Source organism: Bombina bombina, chromosome 2 (assembly GCF_027579735.1).
Source record: "Bombina bombina isolate aBomBom1 chromosome 2, aBomBom1.pri, whole genome shotgun sequence".
NCBI classification, from domain to species: Eukaryota; Metazoa; Chordata; class Amphibia; order Anura; family Bombinatoridae; genus Bombina; species Bombina bombina.
The window spans coordinates 911,613,510-911,630,626 of NC_069500.1; the positions used below are offsets into that span (position 1 = coordinate 911,613,510).

The following is a 17,117-nucleotide window of genomic DNA, read 5'->3' on the forward strand; positions in this document are numbered from 1 at the left end:
GCTTCTGGCTAAGGCTGGTTCTCTGTTTGCAGCTATATTTCCTGCAGCAGAGAAAAGGCTGTTTAGGTGTATAAGTAGGGTTTTGCCAATTTCACCAAAGTGGGATATTTATCTTTGTTAGCTCTTCACCAATGCTAAGTGTTTTTCTACCTTGGCAAGGGGCCTCTCAGTAAAGTAACCCTTGACTTCATTCTAACATAAAAATATCTTGAATATCTATATGCAATGGTAAATAACCAGCTATAAGGTTAGGGGAAATATCTAGTCCGCTCTAAAAATAACAAATATATACTTATAAAGGTTGAATCTTGTACATATTATCACAATGTATTAAAAATATAAAAAAACAATAAAAAAACAAAATCAAAAGCGCTAAGGACTGTATATCAATAACAGGACAAAGCCTTACACATTTATTTATACACTACATATAATCAGCAATAGCAAGCAATACGCTAATAATTGTGCAAACAAATAATAGTGCACATCAATTTAAATAACTCCCATCAATCTAGGGGCAAGGTGTAAACAACAAGCTTGGCACTATATCATGAAAAGCATAGTTCCAAATAACTAGATTTAATATAAACAATCCAAATGATGACTATTATATCTGGGTTGCACATAAGCCAGGGGTAGTTGTAAACGTATACTGTCCTGAAAAAGTGAAAAGTAGACGTCTGTAGACGTCCTTTAGGCTAAGGACATAACCATAAAACACAATATCATGTGCAGGAGCTCATTGGAGTGAAGCAGCTGGTGTTGTGCACAGATCAACTAATTGCAAACCAACTAATCGATTAATCGATTATGAGATTCGTTGACAACTATTTTCATAATCGATTATTATCGATTATGGCGATTAGTTGTTGCAGCTCTAATCCGTATCAAGAAGGGCACTCTCAGGATTTGTAAATTCAAATACAATGACTTTATTCGTACATCAACACAGAATAGTCGACGTTTCGGCTCCTATCCGAGCCTTCATCAGGACATATTACATCTGAAATACAAACATACACAACAAATATAATAGACATTCACGTGAATGTCTATTATATTTGTTGTGTATGTTTGTATTTCAGATGTAATATGTCCTGATGAAGGCTCGGATAGGAGCCGAAACGCCGACTATTCTGTGTGGATGTACGAATAAAGTCATTGTATTTGAATTTACAAATCCTGAGAGTGCCCTTCTTGATACGGATCTACATAGCTACACTTTGAGGATTGCACCCAGGTCTACTACACACCACCTTGGTTGGAGTGCTGGGCCACAGGCTAATTGTTACATACAATATATATATATATATATATATATATATATATATATATACACATACTATATAAACTTTACAATATATTTTCGTTATTTATTTTGCCCCCTTTTCCTGTAATTCCATTCTGAAATTGTGAGCTTTTCAGTTCCTGTTAGAAATGGAAGTGCAGTGGCTACACACTCTAGTGACATATTTATAACTGTCCCTAACTGGTCACAGCAGATAAGGTAACCTAAGTTACAACATGGCAGCTCCCATTGTTTAATAGACAATAAAACTACACTAATTTTGTGACTATTTAAACAACTAATGAAACTTTAAAAAATACATCTACATGTTATTCTCAGACTCATCTTTTCTTTGACTGCATCATTCTATCTAGCAGAAAAATATTTCCCCCCCCATGTAATGCTATGGAGAGGCAGGTACAGGAACGCTTCTCTCCATTGCAGTACATGGGTCAAAGGAAAAGCTGTGCTGCAGCGCCACCTGTGTTCTTTCAATATATTGGCAGCAAAAATTGGGACCAATAGGAGGCACTCCTCTTGATGCCTCCTAGCAAGTGAAGGATATATAGATTAATCAGGAGGATGCAGTGAGCAGGGTCATGTTACACAACTGGAAGCTGAGGTAACCTAAGAACAGATGACACCAAGCAGAAGAGTAAAGTAGTATTCTACATCTCTTGTGATTCACAAATTGTGTTCAGATACAGCTCATTAACAGGGGGGACAGTAAATGAGCATAACCCAATACTGACAGGAAGTCAAAGGGTCAATTCAAATTTAAATCCATAATTTAAAACCCAGAGTTTGAAGTTAAGTTTGCAGTGTCCACATTATTTAAATTAAAGTTTTTGACATTGAATATTGCTAAGCCTCCCTTTTTCATGGTTATTTGATTTAATTAGGTACAAACTCCATATATGTTATGTCTGTTCAGTCAGAGGATGCAGTATCTATTTTTATTTTTTCTCTGTGTCTCCATTTATTTAAAGTCTGCTGTTAACTTGTAATTCACAAATCAATTGAAAGCTGTTGCATTGTGTTTTTAATATGTGCTCCTTTTATACAAGTGTATATTAATAAAAAGGAGATAATGAGTCATTTAAAAAATATATGTAATTATTGCAGTTAAATGTTTTTTAGAAATAATGCCACTGTAAAGTAACTGGTTAAACACATAGTCAAAGGGAGACATTTAAAATTAAACTTTCATGATTGAGGTAGAGAATGCTATTTTAATAGACTTTTCTAGTTATTTATATTTTGAGAATTAGCATCAACTGTTACTGGCCCCATGTCAGCAAATCAAATTAGTTTTTGAATGGAACATGAAAGTCATAATTACATTTCCATCATTCAGATAGAAATTGCACACAAAAAAAAAATAAACTTTCTATTTTACTTTTATTATTATGTACTTCATTCTTTTGGTATCCTTTGGTGTCCTTTGTTGAAGAGCATACCTAAGTGGGATGTGCACGTGCATTTCTTGAACACCATATTGCAGCAGCAGCTGTGTTGGCAGTATTGATAACTTGTCCTTTGTGTAAAATTTGTATGGTAAATTATTTCTATTTTTACAATACAGTAGTGAGTAGAGAAGAGATTGTGGATCATTCTAATTGCTTAGTAACTGGCACTGTGCCACAGAATTGTGTGAGTGTGTATGTGAGAAGAGTGTGTGTGGGTGTCAGTGAGCAGAGTGTGTGTGCTTTATTCTCCAGGTAATCAATACATTTCCGATGAGCTGGTGCTTTAGTGCAGTGTTTCTCAACAATGGTCCTCAAGTACCCCCAACAGGCCAGGTTTTCATTATAGCTATATCAGTGCACAGGTGAAGTAATCAGCTGATCAGTAACTCAGTGGTTACTAACTTGCTCTCACCCATCACCTGATTATGTCACTTGTGCACTGGTTCAGCTATCATCTAAACCTGCCCTGTTGGGAGTACTTGCGGTCCTCTGTACATGTGTTTCTCCGGCGTATCAGATCTAGTGCCTCACCAGCCTCTGACCTCACTGATTGAGATAGATATATATATATATATATATATATATATATATATATATATATATATATGATAGATAGAATGTGATTGGCTCACCCATGTGTTCAGTTAGAAATTAGTAGTGCATTGCTGCTGCTGCTGCTTCAACGAGAATGAAACAGATTAGATATTAGAAGTAAATTAGAAAGTTGTTTAAAATTGTATTCTCTACTTGAATCATGAAAGAAATTTTTTGGGTTTCATGTACATTTAACTCAAGGCACCAAAATACAAAAGCATGACACTGGTTAAACAAACTATGGTTACATTCACAAACAAATAGCCGTCATTTAAGGGGACACTTTGAGATGTTAAAATAAAATAACTCATATATAAATAAAACTTTGCATTATATTACTTTCTTTATTTATTTTGTCCCCTTTTACTGTAATTCCATTGTGAAATTGTGGTTTCAGTTCCCGTCAGAAAATGAAGTGCAAAGTAACATTATATTCCACACAGCCATTGGCTGAACACTCTAGTGACCTATTTATAACTGTCTCTAATTGGCCACAGTAGAGAAGGTGACCTAAGTTACAACATGGCAGCTCCCATTGTTTTATAGACACTAAAACTTTACACTTATTTTGTCAATATTTAAACAACTAATGAAACTTTAAAAAATACATCATGTTATTTCCAAAATAATCTTTTCTTTGAATGCATTATTCTATCTAGCATTATGTAGTGTTTAATGTCCCTTTAAACTGTAGGACTTGAAGGGGGGGGGGAGTTTGCATGTACATCAAAGAAAAAAAAATTGCTAGTCAGGATAGAAAAAGTTACTTACCTACATGACATTAAAAGTTTATTGTACTGTAAAACATTTAACCATTTAATTGTTCCAATGATCCATAGTACCTGATGGAGTGTATAAAACTGATTACACATAACTGCTTTAACTTTATTTTATTATCTGAAATAGCTGTCCTTGCCTGTTGTCCATGGGGGTGGGTGAGATAAATACTGAAATGTTTATTTTCAATTATGCAGCTCAATGCAGGACCACCATTATAGAAGGGCAGAGCAAACATTACCTTAGATCACACCCGTCCACCAATCAACATAGCTTATTCTAAATAGGTAATGACGTTTGACTGAGGGCACTGCACACAATTGGTCTTTAACTACTTGTTATTTTTCAACCTGACTATAGGACATGTAGTGAAAATAAAGAGCAATTAACCCCTCAACTGTTAGGATGAACACTGCAACACTCTGGTTAGCAATATGATAATGCGGTTACCATTGAGTGCATGTTATAAAACATTTAATGCTCCAGTCCTAGCATGTAAGCATGCTGTTTCCCCAGCAACATATCAAAGAGTGTGTGCGAACGTGCGTGCGTGCCATCTCCCTAGCACGATGAAGGAGAAATAAGATGCATTGTAAAAATATTGTAAGCTTTGGATGATCTGAACGTTAAATGCATCAACAAAGGATACCAAAAGAACAAAGCAAGTTTGATAATCGAACTAAATTATAAAGTTATTTAGAATTGAATGCTGTTTCTGTATCATGAAATACATGTTTTGGGTTTACTTTTCAAGTAAAAGTTATAAGTTATTATCATCTCTTTAAATGGATAGAAAGGTCAAAAATGAAATTTGCATTGGTGCATGCCCATTCGAAAAATGCACATTTTTAAAATATACATCCATTAGCAAAAATGCTTCTAGTAAAAGTTATTACTGGTTTTCTGCAGCATACGCACATATCCTGCGAGAGCCTGTGCACCAGTATTCAAACCAAACCTACTGAGAGTCAGCATTGGCTTGTATGACAGAAATTACGTATTAAGAATCAATGCAAACCAGTGCCAGCTCTCTGGGAAGGTGTGGTGTTTAAAAAGGTGCACAGGCCTTCATAGTATATGTGCATATGCTGCAGAAAAACAATAACTTTTACTAGAAGCATTTTTGCTAAAAGGAATTATATTGATAAAATGTGTACAGTATATTTCAAATTGAGATGCACCAATGAACATTTCAATTTTGACCTTTATATCCCTTTAAGGGGGAAACAAGTTTACAGAACATTGTAACTTTTTATTTGGTATTCAAATGGTACAATAAAATGTTCTATTTCATTAGAGCATGTTATTTTTGGATTAGTGCCACTTGACTCAGGCTGTGATTGGTGGCTACCTATATATGTTGCTCTACTGTTGGTATCCTGTATTGCAGCTCTGTGCAGGTCTATCTATGTATTAAAGCCATTTGCTGGGTTAAACATACTTTAATACTAGTGTTAAAAAAACTAAAAAAAAAAAACTCTAGAAAATTACAGAATTTTAAATACAGATTCAAATAAAAAAATAAAGACTGAAAAAGCCTAATATTTCTTACGGTTTTACTTCAATTTCTCATTAGCCCTTGCCTGGTAAATTTATAGATGACATTTCTCAACTCAAGATCATATTGTAAGAATGCTAAGAATGCACTTATAAATATCTATTGTGGACCTCTGCGACAGCTGAGTATAGGATATAAGGCTGAAAAATTCAACAACTAACAGCTGGTTTAAAGTAAATTAAACTATGGAACATTGTATAATAAACTCTATCTGAATTATATGACTAATGAACAAATGGCCCAAAGTAAGTTCATAGATCAATTCATGGCAATTTAAATTCCAATAAAGCCAAAATAACAAGCTTTTTGGAAAGGAGAAAAATACAAAACCCTTTATCCAAACTGATTGATGCTAGCAAATGTTTAGATTTCAGAATATTTGTATCTGTAAAATTGGACAGCTTGGAGAGGGGATAGGACCAAGTGTAAACAACAATATTTTTTGTCACCCAGGCCAGGGCTAGAAAAAACCCAAGCACCAAGGAACCACTTACGCCTTAAAATTCAGTCCTGGCACCCTGGTTCAGAGTCGCCAAGACACTTTGGGGTGCCCCACTTCCCCTTGCTGGCAGCCACTAGAAGCACCTAAAATTTACCTTGGTGCAGACGGATTCTTTCTAGGCCTTGCAGCTGCAAAATACAAACCCAACTTGTATTGGGTTATTATACAATGTATATATATGTGTGTGTCAGGGGTCACGTCATACAAAAAGAAGTGTGGGAACTCACCAAGTCTTCAACTACATCACAATGAATATTGAATTATACACATACACACAAACTGTATTTATATGTATATACAATCTGGTTAATGAAAGCAAGTTAAAACCAAGGGCTGAATAGATAATGTTGAATAATCCAAAAGGATAAAAGCCTTAGTAACATTTTAGGAGGTGTTACTCCCTGGCTCTCAGGATGTGTAAGGCTCTGTAATGTAAACATCTGATATCATGATCTTGATAAGGTTTGTGTGTGCACTCACGTTACAGTAAAAAACAATGATAATGTGATTTAAAGTAAAATTATGGTCACAAGGCATCTGAATGTCATTTTCTTTTACCATTAACACGTATACCAAGTAAATGTGAAGCAAGTGACACTGGCAGAGGAAGCATGAGGGCACAGTATCCTAAAAAACAAAAACAGGCCACCTTGCTCTTTGGAATGAAACTGGTAAGGTTGAATCTGCAGAAAAGACATTATCTTGCACAGGCCAGCGTTCTGCAGAGAATCTTATTCAAGATGTTTCACAAATACATTTAATTGTAAGGCCTATTTTCCTTTTTTGTGTACACATGTATTTCCCTTGCAAACCTCATCAGAGCTAGCTCTGGAAAAACTAAAAAGGACTTCTAATCGCATAGAAAGCAGGAGGCTGGAAGGACATACCTCTCCCCTGCTTGATGAAAAAATTATTTCTTTGGTGAAACACTGAACCAAAAAAACAACAACTTTAAAATAACTAAACTAGTGAACGCCTGTTTATTGTCAAGATCCAGGGTATCCATACTTTGGTGCATAGCAAGCTTAGCTTTAGTTCCTCACACCCTCCTTCCTTTCCAGGGCGGGCTGAGACCTCCCTGTCTGACAGCAACTCCAGACTCATCCTCTATCACAGGAGTTTCACCCACTTAAAGTGCAATAGTCATATTTCTGCTGAGGGGAGCTAAATAACCCCAGAGCAAGCCACACACTGTGGGATGATCACAAAGCAGGACCTCTGACAGGCTTGCATTTAGTGTATTGAAGGAAGTGTTACTGCCCATTACTAAAGGATCTCACTATCCCTCTAACCAGACTATGTTTTAGCTCCTCCCACCAGCAGCAGCAGTGTTTACTGAGGCTTTTCTGTTCTCTGTCCATTCCCATGCGTTCCCACTAGACTTGACCCCTGATGTGTGGGTAATAAATAAATACATACACACATAGTAAGGGGCCAAAAGTTTCTGGCTCCTAAATTTATAAGCTCGCTCCCAGATTTTGAACAAATTTGCTGAGCCCCAATGAGGCAATATTTACAGGTCACAGATGAATCAGACAAATTTGAGAATTTAATATATTTTTTTTTTTTACTATTATGGCCCTTTAAAGGGACAGTCTGCTCCAGAATTTTTATTCTTTCAAAAGATAGATAATCCCTGAATTACCCATTCCCCAGTTTTGCATAACCAACACGATTATATTAATATACTTTTTTTTACCTCTGTGATTACCTTGTATCCAAGCCTTTGCAGACTGCCCCTTATCTCAGTTCTTTTGACAGAATTGCATTTTAGACAATCAGTGCTGACTCATAAATAACTCCATGGGAGTGAGCACAGTGTTAGCTATATTACACACATGAACTAGTGTGGTCTTGCTGTAAAAAACTGTCAAAATGCACTGAGATAAGAGATGGCCTTCAAGGGCTTAGAAATTAGAATATGAGCCTACCTAGGTTAAGCTTTCAACAAACCATACCAAGAGATTTGACTAGTCCCTTTAAGGAAATATTTTGTTTTCAGAGTTGCAAACTCTACACAAAGATGGTGCACATAACCAAACATTGTATTGCTTGTCAATCCCATTTCAGAGACTTTTGGGTACAATCTATTTCCGATTAAAAGACAGATATATATCCTAGAGCAGTGTTTTTCAACCAGTGCGCCATCAGAGATTCTCAGGTGTGCCACGGCAGACTGACAACAGTGTGACATATTTTTTAAACTTTGCTTGTTTTTTACTCCCAGTGCAGGGGTAGTTTGTAGGAGGCATGGCATAACAGCACAATACAAACAGTATGTGTGTGTTTGTGTGTATGTGTATATATATATATATATATATATATATATATATATATGCTGTATTAGGATACAATGTGTGATTTTTTTTAAATTTTGGGATGGTGGTGTGCCACAGGATTTTTTAATGTAAAAAAGTGTGCCACGGCAAAAAAAAGGTTAAAAATCACTGTCCTAGAGGTTATGCTTTGTACAGTCACCACTGCCAACGCATTCAGACATTAGTTTGAACTACATCAATTACTTGCAAGATGCAAAGGTGATTTAAAAATCCATCTTTCCCAGCACAGAGAGAGATTTTATTCTCATCTTTTTCTAGTTAAAAAAAAGATGGGTCTTGGATGGGCGTCCAGAATTTACTATCCCTAAAAACATTTTTTATTAAAAAAATCATTCAAATGATGTCACTTCTTTTATGAACAGATTCCTGTCAAAGCTCTTCTGGTTTAGATAGATTGTGGAGATGGCTACTTTCAAATGCCAATGGCAAGTTGTGTGCAATACATCTAGGTTGCAGCAGGAACACAATATTTCTAGGAGGCTATTCCACTCATTTCAAACTGATTCCTTTTCAATTTCATTTCAAACAGCATCTTGATTGTTGGCTTCAGATTTGCAAACTCAGCAGAAGCCTTCCATTTATAGAACTCCTGTGGATACAGATGAAGACAATTTCCAACAAACTAGGTTGGGGATAAACTTGCCAGGCACAATATGTGCAGGGAAGATGGAACCCAGTGGTATCAATGTTGCCTCCATACATGCTGGAGGTCAGACAACCTCTCCAGAGTTTCTTAATTTTCTAGAAACTTTTTAAAAACAATGTGTAATGATACTTACACAAATAACAAGACAGCAGTGTCCTATTATAAGTTTCCAAGAGTGATTGAAGACTCAATCAGTTCTCAAGATAGTCCTATCTATTATCTTTTGGACCACAATTATTATTAAACATTTTGACAGCAGTTTAGCTTCCTGCAGATCTGAATTATGATATAAATTACTAACAGACTTTCAGGCTATCAGAAACAAAGATTTGCAACCCCACAATGGAGTTTTCAACACAGCAGTGGTTACCCAGAAGTTCATTTGATAGCATTAAACAAGAATATTTTTTTACATTAATTCTCCTTGATTGATGGGGATAGGGGCTTCTTCTAAGACATGTGACTTCAAACTGATCTACGTTTTTCCCACAATCTCAATTATTCCTTAGACAATGTGCAGAATCAGAAGGGAAAAATCAACATTAAAGTGATGGTAAAGTCAAAGGATCTAATATTTGACATTCAATGTAAAACTAAAAAATAATAGTTTAATTCATGAAAACACACAATGTTTAAACTTACTGTAGCAATTTATACAATACAGCTACTTTTCTATGGTATCCGCCGGCAGCCCTGTCATAAAGACCTTTTTTTTTTTTTTGGAACGTTTTGCTCTTGTCCAATCCAATTCATGGCATTTTGGCATGTTTCAATCCAAAAAAAAAAAAAAGAAGGATATTTTGCGCATGCGTTAGCTACGTCATGCTTCTTCTCTCGCGACTCGTTTACATTACAGCCAGAGGGGTTGCACAGAGCATGCGCGATAAATTTGGCAAAGATCATCATCACATCATGCATAATTAGAGAGCAGGTGGAACCACTATCAAATCACAGTGGCAATACAAGGAAGTAGAAGGGGCGGAGCATAATAATGCCGGACAGGATCCGCAAGTTTTTAATTTTATCAACAAATAGATGATATATTAACATAAATAGTTAGCGACTAATACAAACATATAAATGTTTTAAAAAAATATATGGTCTGAAAATGCAAAAATTATCATCACTTCAATGTTAAGCAAATGAGTTAATAGTTTCTGTTATGCAGGCAGCTCATACTAGGATCCACCCAAATTAATAGCCTTTGGGTAATGAGTTGTGGAAAAAGATTATAATACATACAGAATTCAAGGGGTTTGAGAAAGTCACAGAATAATTCTTTAAAAAGTAGCAGGTCATGGGTCAATTTGGATAGCATATATAAAATAAGGTAGTATGAGGGAGAAAAAATGGGGGTAGTTTCTGGGGGAAAATACAAATAGATTAAAAATACAGGAAACCCCATTTTTTTTTCTTTGATGATTTGGATAGAACATACAATTTTAAACAAATTTCCAATTTACTTCTATTATCAAATTTGCTTCATTGTCTTGTTGTCCTTTCCTTAGCCAATCACAAGAGACAAATGTGTGCAAACACCAATCAGCAGCTAGCTTCCACTAGTGAAGGATATGTGCGTTTTCTTTTTCAAAAAGTGATACCAAGAGAACAAAGCACATTTGAAAATAGAAGTGAATTTATAAGTGTCTTAAAATCACATGCTCTATCTAAATCATGCAAGTTTAATTTTGACTTTCCTATCCCTTTAAAGTGAATGTAAAGTCACTCTGCATGGTAAACACAGCATTAAAATTGATGCTAAAATACCTGAACTTTAATTCATGATTTTTTTAATAAATCAGTAATTACCGAGTATTTTTTGTTTATATCCCTGAGATCGTACTTTCCATCCTCTGCCCCCCCATCTTGGAATATCGATTTACATTGTAGGTTCGATCATGTCAACCAATAATTGAATTCCCCCCCCTCTGGGGGGACCAAACCCCTTTTCTATACGTAGTGGAAGATAAATAGGAGCGCCTAGGGCTTAGGTATAAACAGGAATCACACTTTGATTAAAAATACATTAATTTATTACACCATCTCAATATAAATAAAAATATTAAAATATAAAAATGAATACGACCATTGATTGGAACAAGTTATTTGGACCCTTGTTAGAGGATCTTGGCTTAATTGAATCAGTTTCTCTTCTGGTTGTGACAGATATAGAGATTAAAACAAATACTGTGCTTAATCACAATAAGAAATCAAAACATACTGTGCTTGATCACAATAGTAAATTAACTTAGCTTAGTTACACGACATATAGTACATATAATGTGACAAGATAGTGAATCAGTGATTATAGTGCTGACGTGGAAAACTGTGATCAAAAAATGATACCAAACAAAAAGTGGTAGAAAAAATTCCAAAAATATTCAAATAGTCAAAAAAATGAAAAAATGAAAAAATAAAAGGCAAAACCGGTTTGTCAAAAAAGTGGATTGGGATAGTGTTTTAGCTTAAAAAGCTATGTGATGTATTATGTCACAATAGTGAAGGAATTCTAATCAATTTTACAATCGGCCATAATACAGACTCCTAATAAGAGAAGAATCTCATATAGTGAGCTATGAAAAAGACAAATCAAAAGGCCAAAACACAATGTAGTGGCTATATTCTTGTTTTCAATATAGGCTAAAACGAATTGCAATGTGGCTGGAAATAACTTACAAATATGTCAATGAATTACTAGAAAATTAAAAACACAATTTAAAATGCACAAAATATTAGAAAATACAGATTCTGTAAAAAGTCCAAGAGATTAATCCATTTGGAAATAATCCAAACTGGGGAAACTGTGGAAGAGATTAAAAACAATATCCTTAGGAGCTGTCCTGATCCAGAATCCTAGTCTTTACAACATGGACCTGAAAGCAAAAACAGAAAAAATCCTCACATAAAGGGCCTATAGGATAAAGTCTAATGGTAATCAAACTTACCCCAAAAGCCAAATGTCCTGGTACTAATGAAGCCTCACAAATCTCTACGCGTTTCGGCCCTGCAGCAGAGCCTTTCTCAAGAACCTTTTCTATACGTCACGCCTCCGTAATGTGCTTGCGTTAGAAATCTGTTCTAACAAGATCTCTGACGCACGTTCACATTTCGCGCATGCGCTTTTTAAAGTTTTTGGGACTTAGTCATTTATTCCTAAACTTTTACTATTATTTTACCATTACTATCACTATTATTAAAAAGAAAAAAATATATAAGTATCTTATACATTACGACATGCTAAAAGAACTAAACTGGCTGACACTGGAATCCAGACGCACCCTCCATCTTTCCTGCCTTGTGTTTAAGAGCCTTTCTGGGAAGCTCCCACCCTACCTGAGCAAAATGCTCTACCCGGCTATTCCCACCTCCTATAACCTCCGATCCAGTACCAGCACATTATTTAGCTTGCCTCAATACAAAAAGAAAGCAGCTCGATCCTCCTTTTCCTACAGAGCACCACAGTTATGGAATGACCTCCCGCACACTTTCAAACCTTCCCCAAGCCTAATATCCTTTAAGATATCCCTCTCTACATATCTCAAAACAGAATGCACCTGTCATGGTTGATTGTATATTTCCTACCTGTTCTATGTTAAATTTTTGCATATATTGTGAATTATTATAGTTTTTGAATTTTATTGTGCCCTATTGTATCAATGCAATATTTTGTGGACCCAGGACATACTTGAAAATGAGAGAAATCTCAAATGTATCCTTCCTGGTAAAATATTTTATAAATAAATAATTGCGGCACTTTACATAGTGCACTTAGTTTACAATTTTTGCGATTGTTGGCAAATGATATATAGATATATATCTAGTGATAACATTTTGAGGAACATAATATTTGCTTGCCAAATTGAAGATCATACTTACAAATAAAGATCTTTGAAAGTATAGGAGTTGCAAATCTACGGAGGAATCGCTGCTGTAGTTACTTCAACGATAGTATTCAATGAATATACATTCATTGAATACTATGTTACTATACAACTAAATTGTCGGGTAACGCATGCGCGGATGTGCCAATAGCCGGGAGCGTGCATTGCCTCTATGTAAACAGCGGTTGGAACCGCTGTATACGTAACATGGAAGAAAATCAGGAAGTTGGGGGTGGGAGGAGCTGGTCCATAAAACTGAAGAAATTTGGTAATAAAAGTATATTATTTATTTCACATTTTTTCTGGAAAAAAAGAGTGGCGATTTGAATTGTATACATAAAAGCAAATAATTTCATCATTCTTAGTAGAGAAAATTGACATTAAAGGGATAGTATAGTAAAAATTAAACTTTTATTTTTCAGAAAGAGGATGCAATTTTAAGCAATTTTCTAATTTACTCCTATTATCAATTTTTCTTCGTTCTCTTGATATCTTTATTTTAAAAAGCTGGAATGTAAGCTTAGAAGCCAGCCCATTTTTGGTTCAGAATCTGGATAGCGCTTGCTGATTTGTGTCTAAATGTAGCCATCCAATTAGCAAGCTCTATCCAGGTGCTGAACCAAAAAAATTGCATGCTCTGTCTGAATCATGGACGTTTATTTTTGACTAGACTATCCCTTTAAGGGTAGGATGGAAACAGAGATCAAGCAGGAAAGAACAAAGTACCAACAAATATACAAAATATGCATTTTAATCTATCATACAAAAGCAACTAAATGTGCTAGTATATTCTTGTGCTTTTTTGACATATGCTGGTGGAGAGAGAGAGAGAGAGAGAGAGAAGAGAGAAGAGAGAAGAGAGAAGAGAGAAAGAAAAGAGAGAAAGAAAAGAGAGAAAGAAAAGAGAGAAAGAAAAGAGAGAAAGAAAAGAGAGAAAGAAAAGAGAGAAAGAAAAGAGAGAAAGAAAAGAGAGAAAGAAAAGAGAGAAAGAAAAGAGAGAAAGAAAAGAGAGAAAGAAAAGAGAGAAAGAAAAGAGAGAAAGAAAAGAGAGAAAGAAAAGAGAGAAAGAAAAGAGAGAAAGAAAAGAGAGAAAGAAAAGAGAGAAAGAAAAGAGAGAAAGAAAAGAGAGAAAGAAAAGAGAGAAAGAAAAGAGAGAAAGAAAAGAGAGAAAGAAAAGAGAGAAAGAAAAGAGAGAAAGAAAAGAGAGAAAGAAAAGAGAGAAAGAAAAGAGAGAAAGAAAAGAGAGAAAGAAAAGAGAGAGAGAAAAGAGAGAGAGAAAAGAGAGAGAGAAAAGAGAGAGAAAGAGAGAGAAAGAGAGAGAAAGAGAGAAAAAGAGAGAGAGAGAGAGAGAGAGAGAGAGAGAGAGAGAGAGAGAGAGAGACGAGAGAGAGAGAAGAGAGAGAGAGAGAAGAGAGAGAGAGAAGAGAGAGAGAGAAGAGAGAGAGAGAAGAGAGAGAGAGAAGAGAGAGAGAGAAGAGAGAGAGAGAAGAGAGAGAGAGAAGAGAGAGAGAAGAGAGAGAGAGAAGAGAGAGAGAAGAGAGAGAGAAGAGAGAGAGGAGAGAGAAGAGAGAGAGAAGAGAGAAAGAGAGAAGAGAGAGAGAAGAGAGAAAGAGAGAAAGAGAGAAAGAATATATACATACACACAAGCAAAATGAATATATGTATCACACACTCAAGAACAACATCTATATGGAAGAACCAGGTCAAATGTAAATTTGGTATGTCACGTGATGTATCATAAAAAAAAATAGTCAAAACAATATTTAGAAAATTAGAAACTAAACATAAAAGTTTGGAATAAATATATAGTTTTAAACATAAAGTCTGACTTTTTCAGAGATTTAAAGAAAATTGAATTAGAAATGGTACATACACCCACCATTTCAATTAGTTCTAATTTACTGTGATTTATTTCTAAAACACTGTATCTTCCATATTACTGAATAGAGGCAAAATATATACTTGTATAGTATAGAATGAACCCTTCTCAAAAAAACTAGTTATTATACAGAGATGATGAGATGATAGATAGATAGTGCATGTTTTTAATTCAATGCTTTATATACCTTGATGACAAATAAATATGAGCCAGAAGAGCCAGCAACCAATTTTAAACAGCCAAATAATGGATTCATATAAAAATATTTGTATATTAAAAACATTAGGAAGCTGAGTCCTGGTTCTCTTTTATCTGTCAAACCCTCATACATCCGAAACATGAGTGCACTGCATAGTAAGTGATAGAATTATGTAACTAATACTAACAATACATTACAATAGAACACATAGCCAATCACACAACAAGCTACTGTCACTCACTGTTTCGGCACCGGAAGGCTGTGCCCCGGGGGTCTGTTGGCCTCCCATAACCCCTCGTAGAAAATTCATGTTTGCTGGTGTGTTGTTGTTTTTCTGGGGACCCCGGATTTAAGGTGACTGTTAAGGGGAACCGGAGAGGCCGCTAGTTCCAGGGGAGACGCGGCGGGGTGAAAGGTGAAAGGGAGGAGACGTAAGCTGGGGGAGGTGCACACTGTGTGTATAAACTCAGGGTAAGATAGAGATGACGTGCGGCTACTGGGTGTAATAACACGGTCACCGGAACTGGTGGTGGGCTTGTGAGCATGCGCGGGAGACGTGGCGGTGACGTGTCAGAGCAGAGGAGCTGGTCATGTGATATTGGGATGTCAGGCTGTCAGCTTTCTATTTTTTTTATTGACTAATAGATCTCCGCTCCGCACAAATGTAAAACACACATTAGCAGGGATCAATCTGTAATAACCAAAGCCTTTGTCATTTAAAGAAGACTTCAGCACGCCCGTGTTCTAAACGGAGATCTGAAAAAGCAAAACAAATTGATTTAAAGGGACATGAAAACCATTTTTTTCCTTTCTTGATTTATAGAGCATACAATTTTGCTTCGTTCTCTTGCTATCATTTGTGGGAAAGCATACCTAGGTAGGCTCTGTAGCTGGGTGCTAGCATAGGGTTGACACCTTCAGACATCCCAACTCCCTGAAGTTCAGAGAGTCTCCCTGATTGTAATAGCGGCTCCCTGATGCCAGCAAATGGAATGCAATCTCCCTGAAACTCCAAGTACCATGATCCAATGTGGCCCAAATCCGGAAAAGTGTTTCTTTAAGAAATGCCTTTAGTTGCTGGGACGTTATAGAACCCTCAAAGCATGCATCAGTAACCAAAAAGCCACCACTGATTTTAATCAAATAAAACATAAATACCAACAACCATACGATCACTGGAAAATAGGTTTGTTGTATGTGGTTGTGCAATAAAGCTACTTTTTTAATGTGACTTTAGTGGGAAGCTATTTTAATGATATGTCTCTATCTTATTTAGGGTTTCAAGGTGTGCAATATATAACTGGGAGGGGGAGGGGGGGATGGCGGCGCAGAAGCGGGTGAAGCCATCTCCCTGAAATTAGTTTTTGCAGGTTGGGATGTCTGCACCTTGGTCATGTTTTCCTGGACACTTATAAATTGCACATATTGCAGGGTGTGCAGAGGGCAATATGAATTGCGTACCTGGACAGCACACAAATAGTGACCCTGCACTATTCATGTGTAACTCATAAGTGTTCAGAAAAACATGGCTGAGGTGGCAACCCTATGCAAGCTGCTGATTGGTGGCTGTATATATATGCCCCTTGTCATTGGCTAAACAATGTGTTCAGCTAGCCCTCAGTATGTCATTGCTGCTTCTTCGATAAAGGATATCAAGAGAATAAAGCAAAATTGCATATGTGTGTATGCCGCTGAAACAATAACTTTTTACTATTTCCCATGCTCTTACAAATAGTTGTGATAATATGGGACCAACTTTATTTTTTTTAAAAATTGTTTTTACACAAATATATTCTACAAGTAATATGCTTCAGTCATATTGGTATCTCTAAAGTGTTCCAATTTCAATTGAATTTGTATAATATCATTATTTTCTTTACTCCCGGTTTAAAAGCCAGTTGTCTAGGAGGCAGGTTTGAAAATATATCTCTCGTGGACTCTTGAATGTTGCAAATTAATTATTCTAATATGGGTTTATTTTTTGG

The 17,117-nt window shown here is 35.8% G+C and overlaps 1 protein-coding gene across 2 annotated transcripts in view; it reads right to left on the reverse strand.

Moving 5' to 3' along the window:
- Nucleotides 1-15,649, reverse strand: part of USO1 (USO1 vesicle transport factor) — a 219,247-nt gene extending 203,598 nt beyond the window's left edge. Inside the window, exon 1 of one of the 2 annotated variants that reach the window (XM_053703305.1) lies at nucleotides 15,374-15,649. In XM_053703305.1, the coding sequence (XP_053559280.1) occupies nucleotides 15,374-15,442 (69 nt within the window). In that variant the 5' untranslated portion in view covers nucleotides 15,443-15,649. The remainder of the gene's footprint in view (nucleotides 1-15,373) is intronic. The other variant, XM_053703306.1, reaches the window with a different exon arrangement.
- Nucleotides 15,650-17,117: the final 1,468 nt, after the last annotated feature.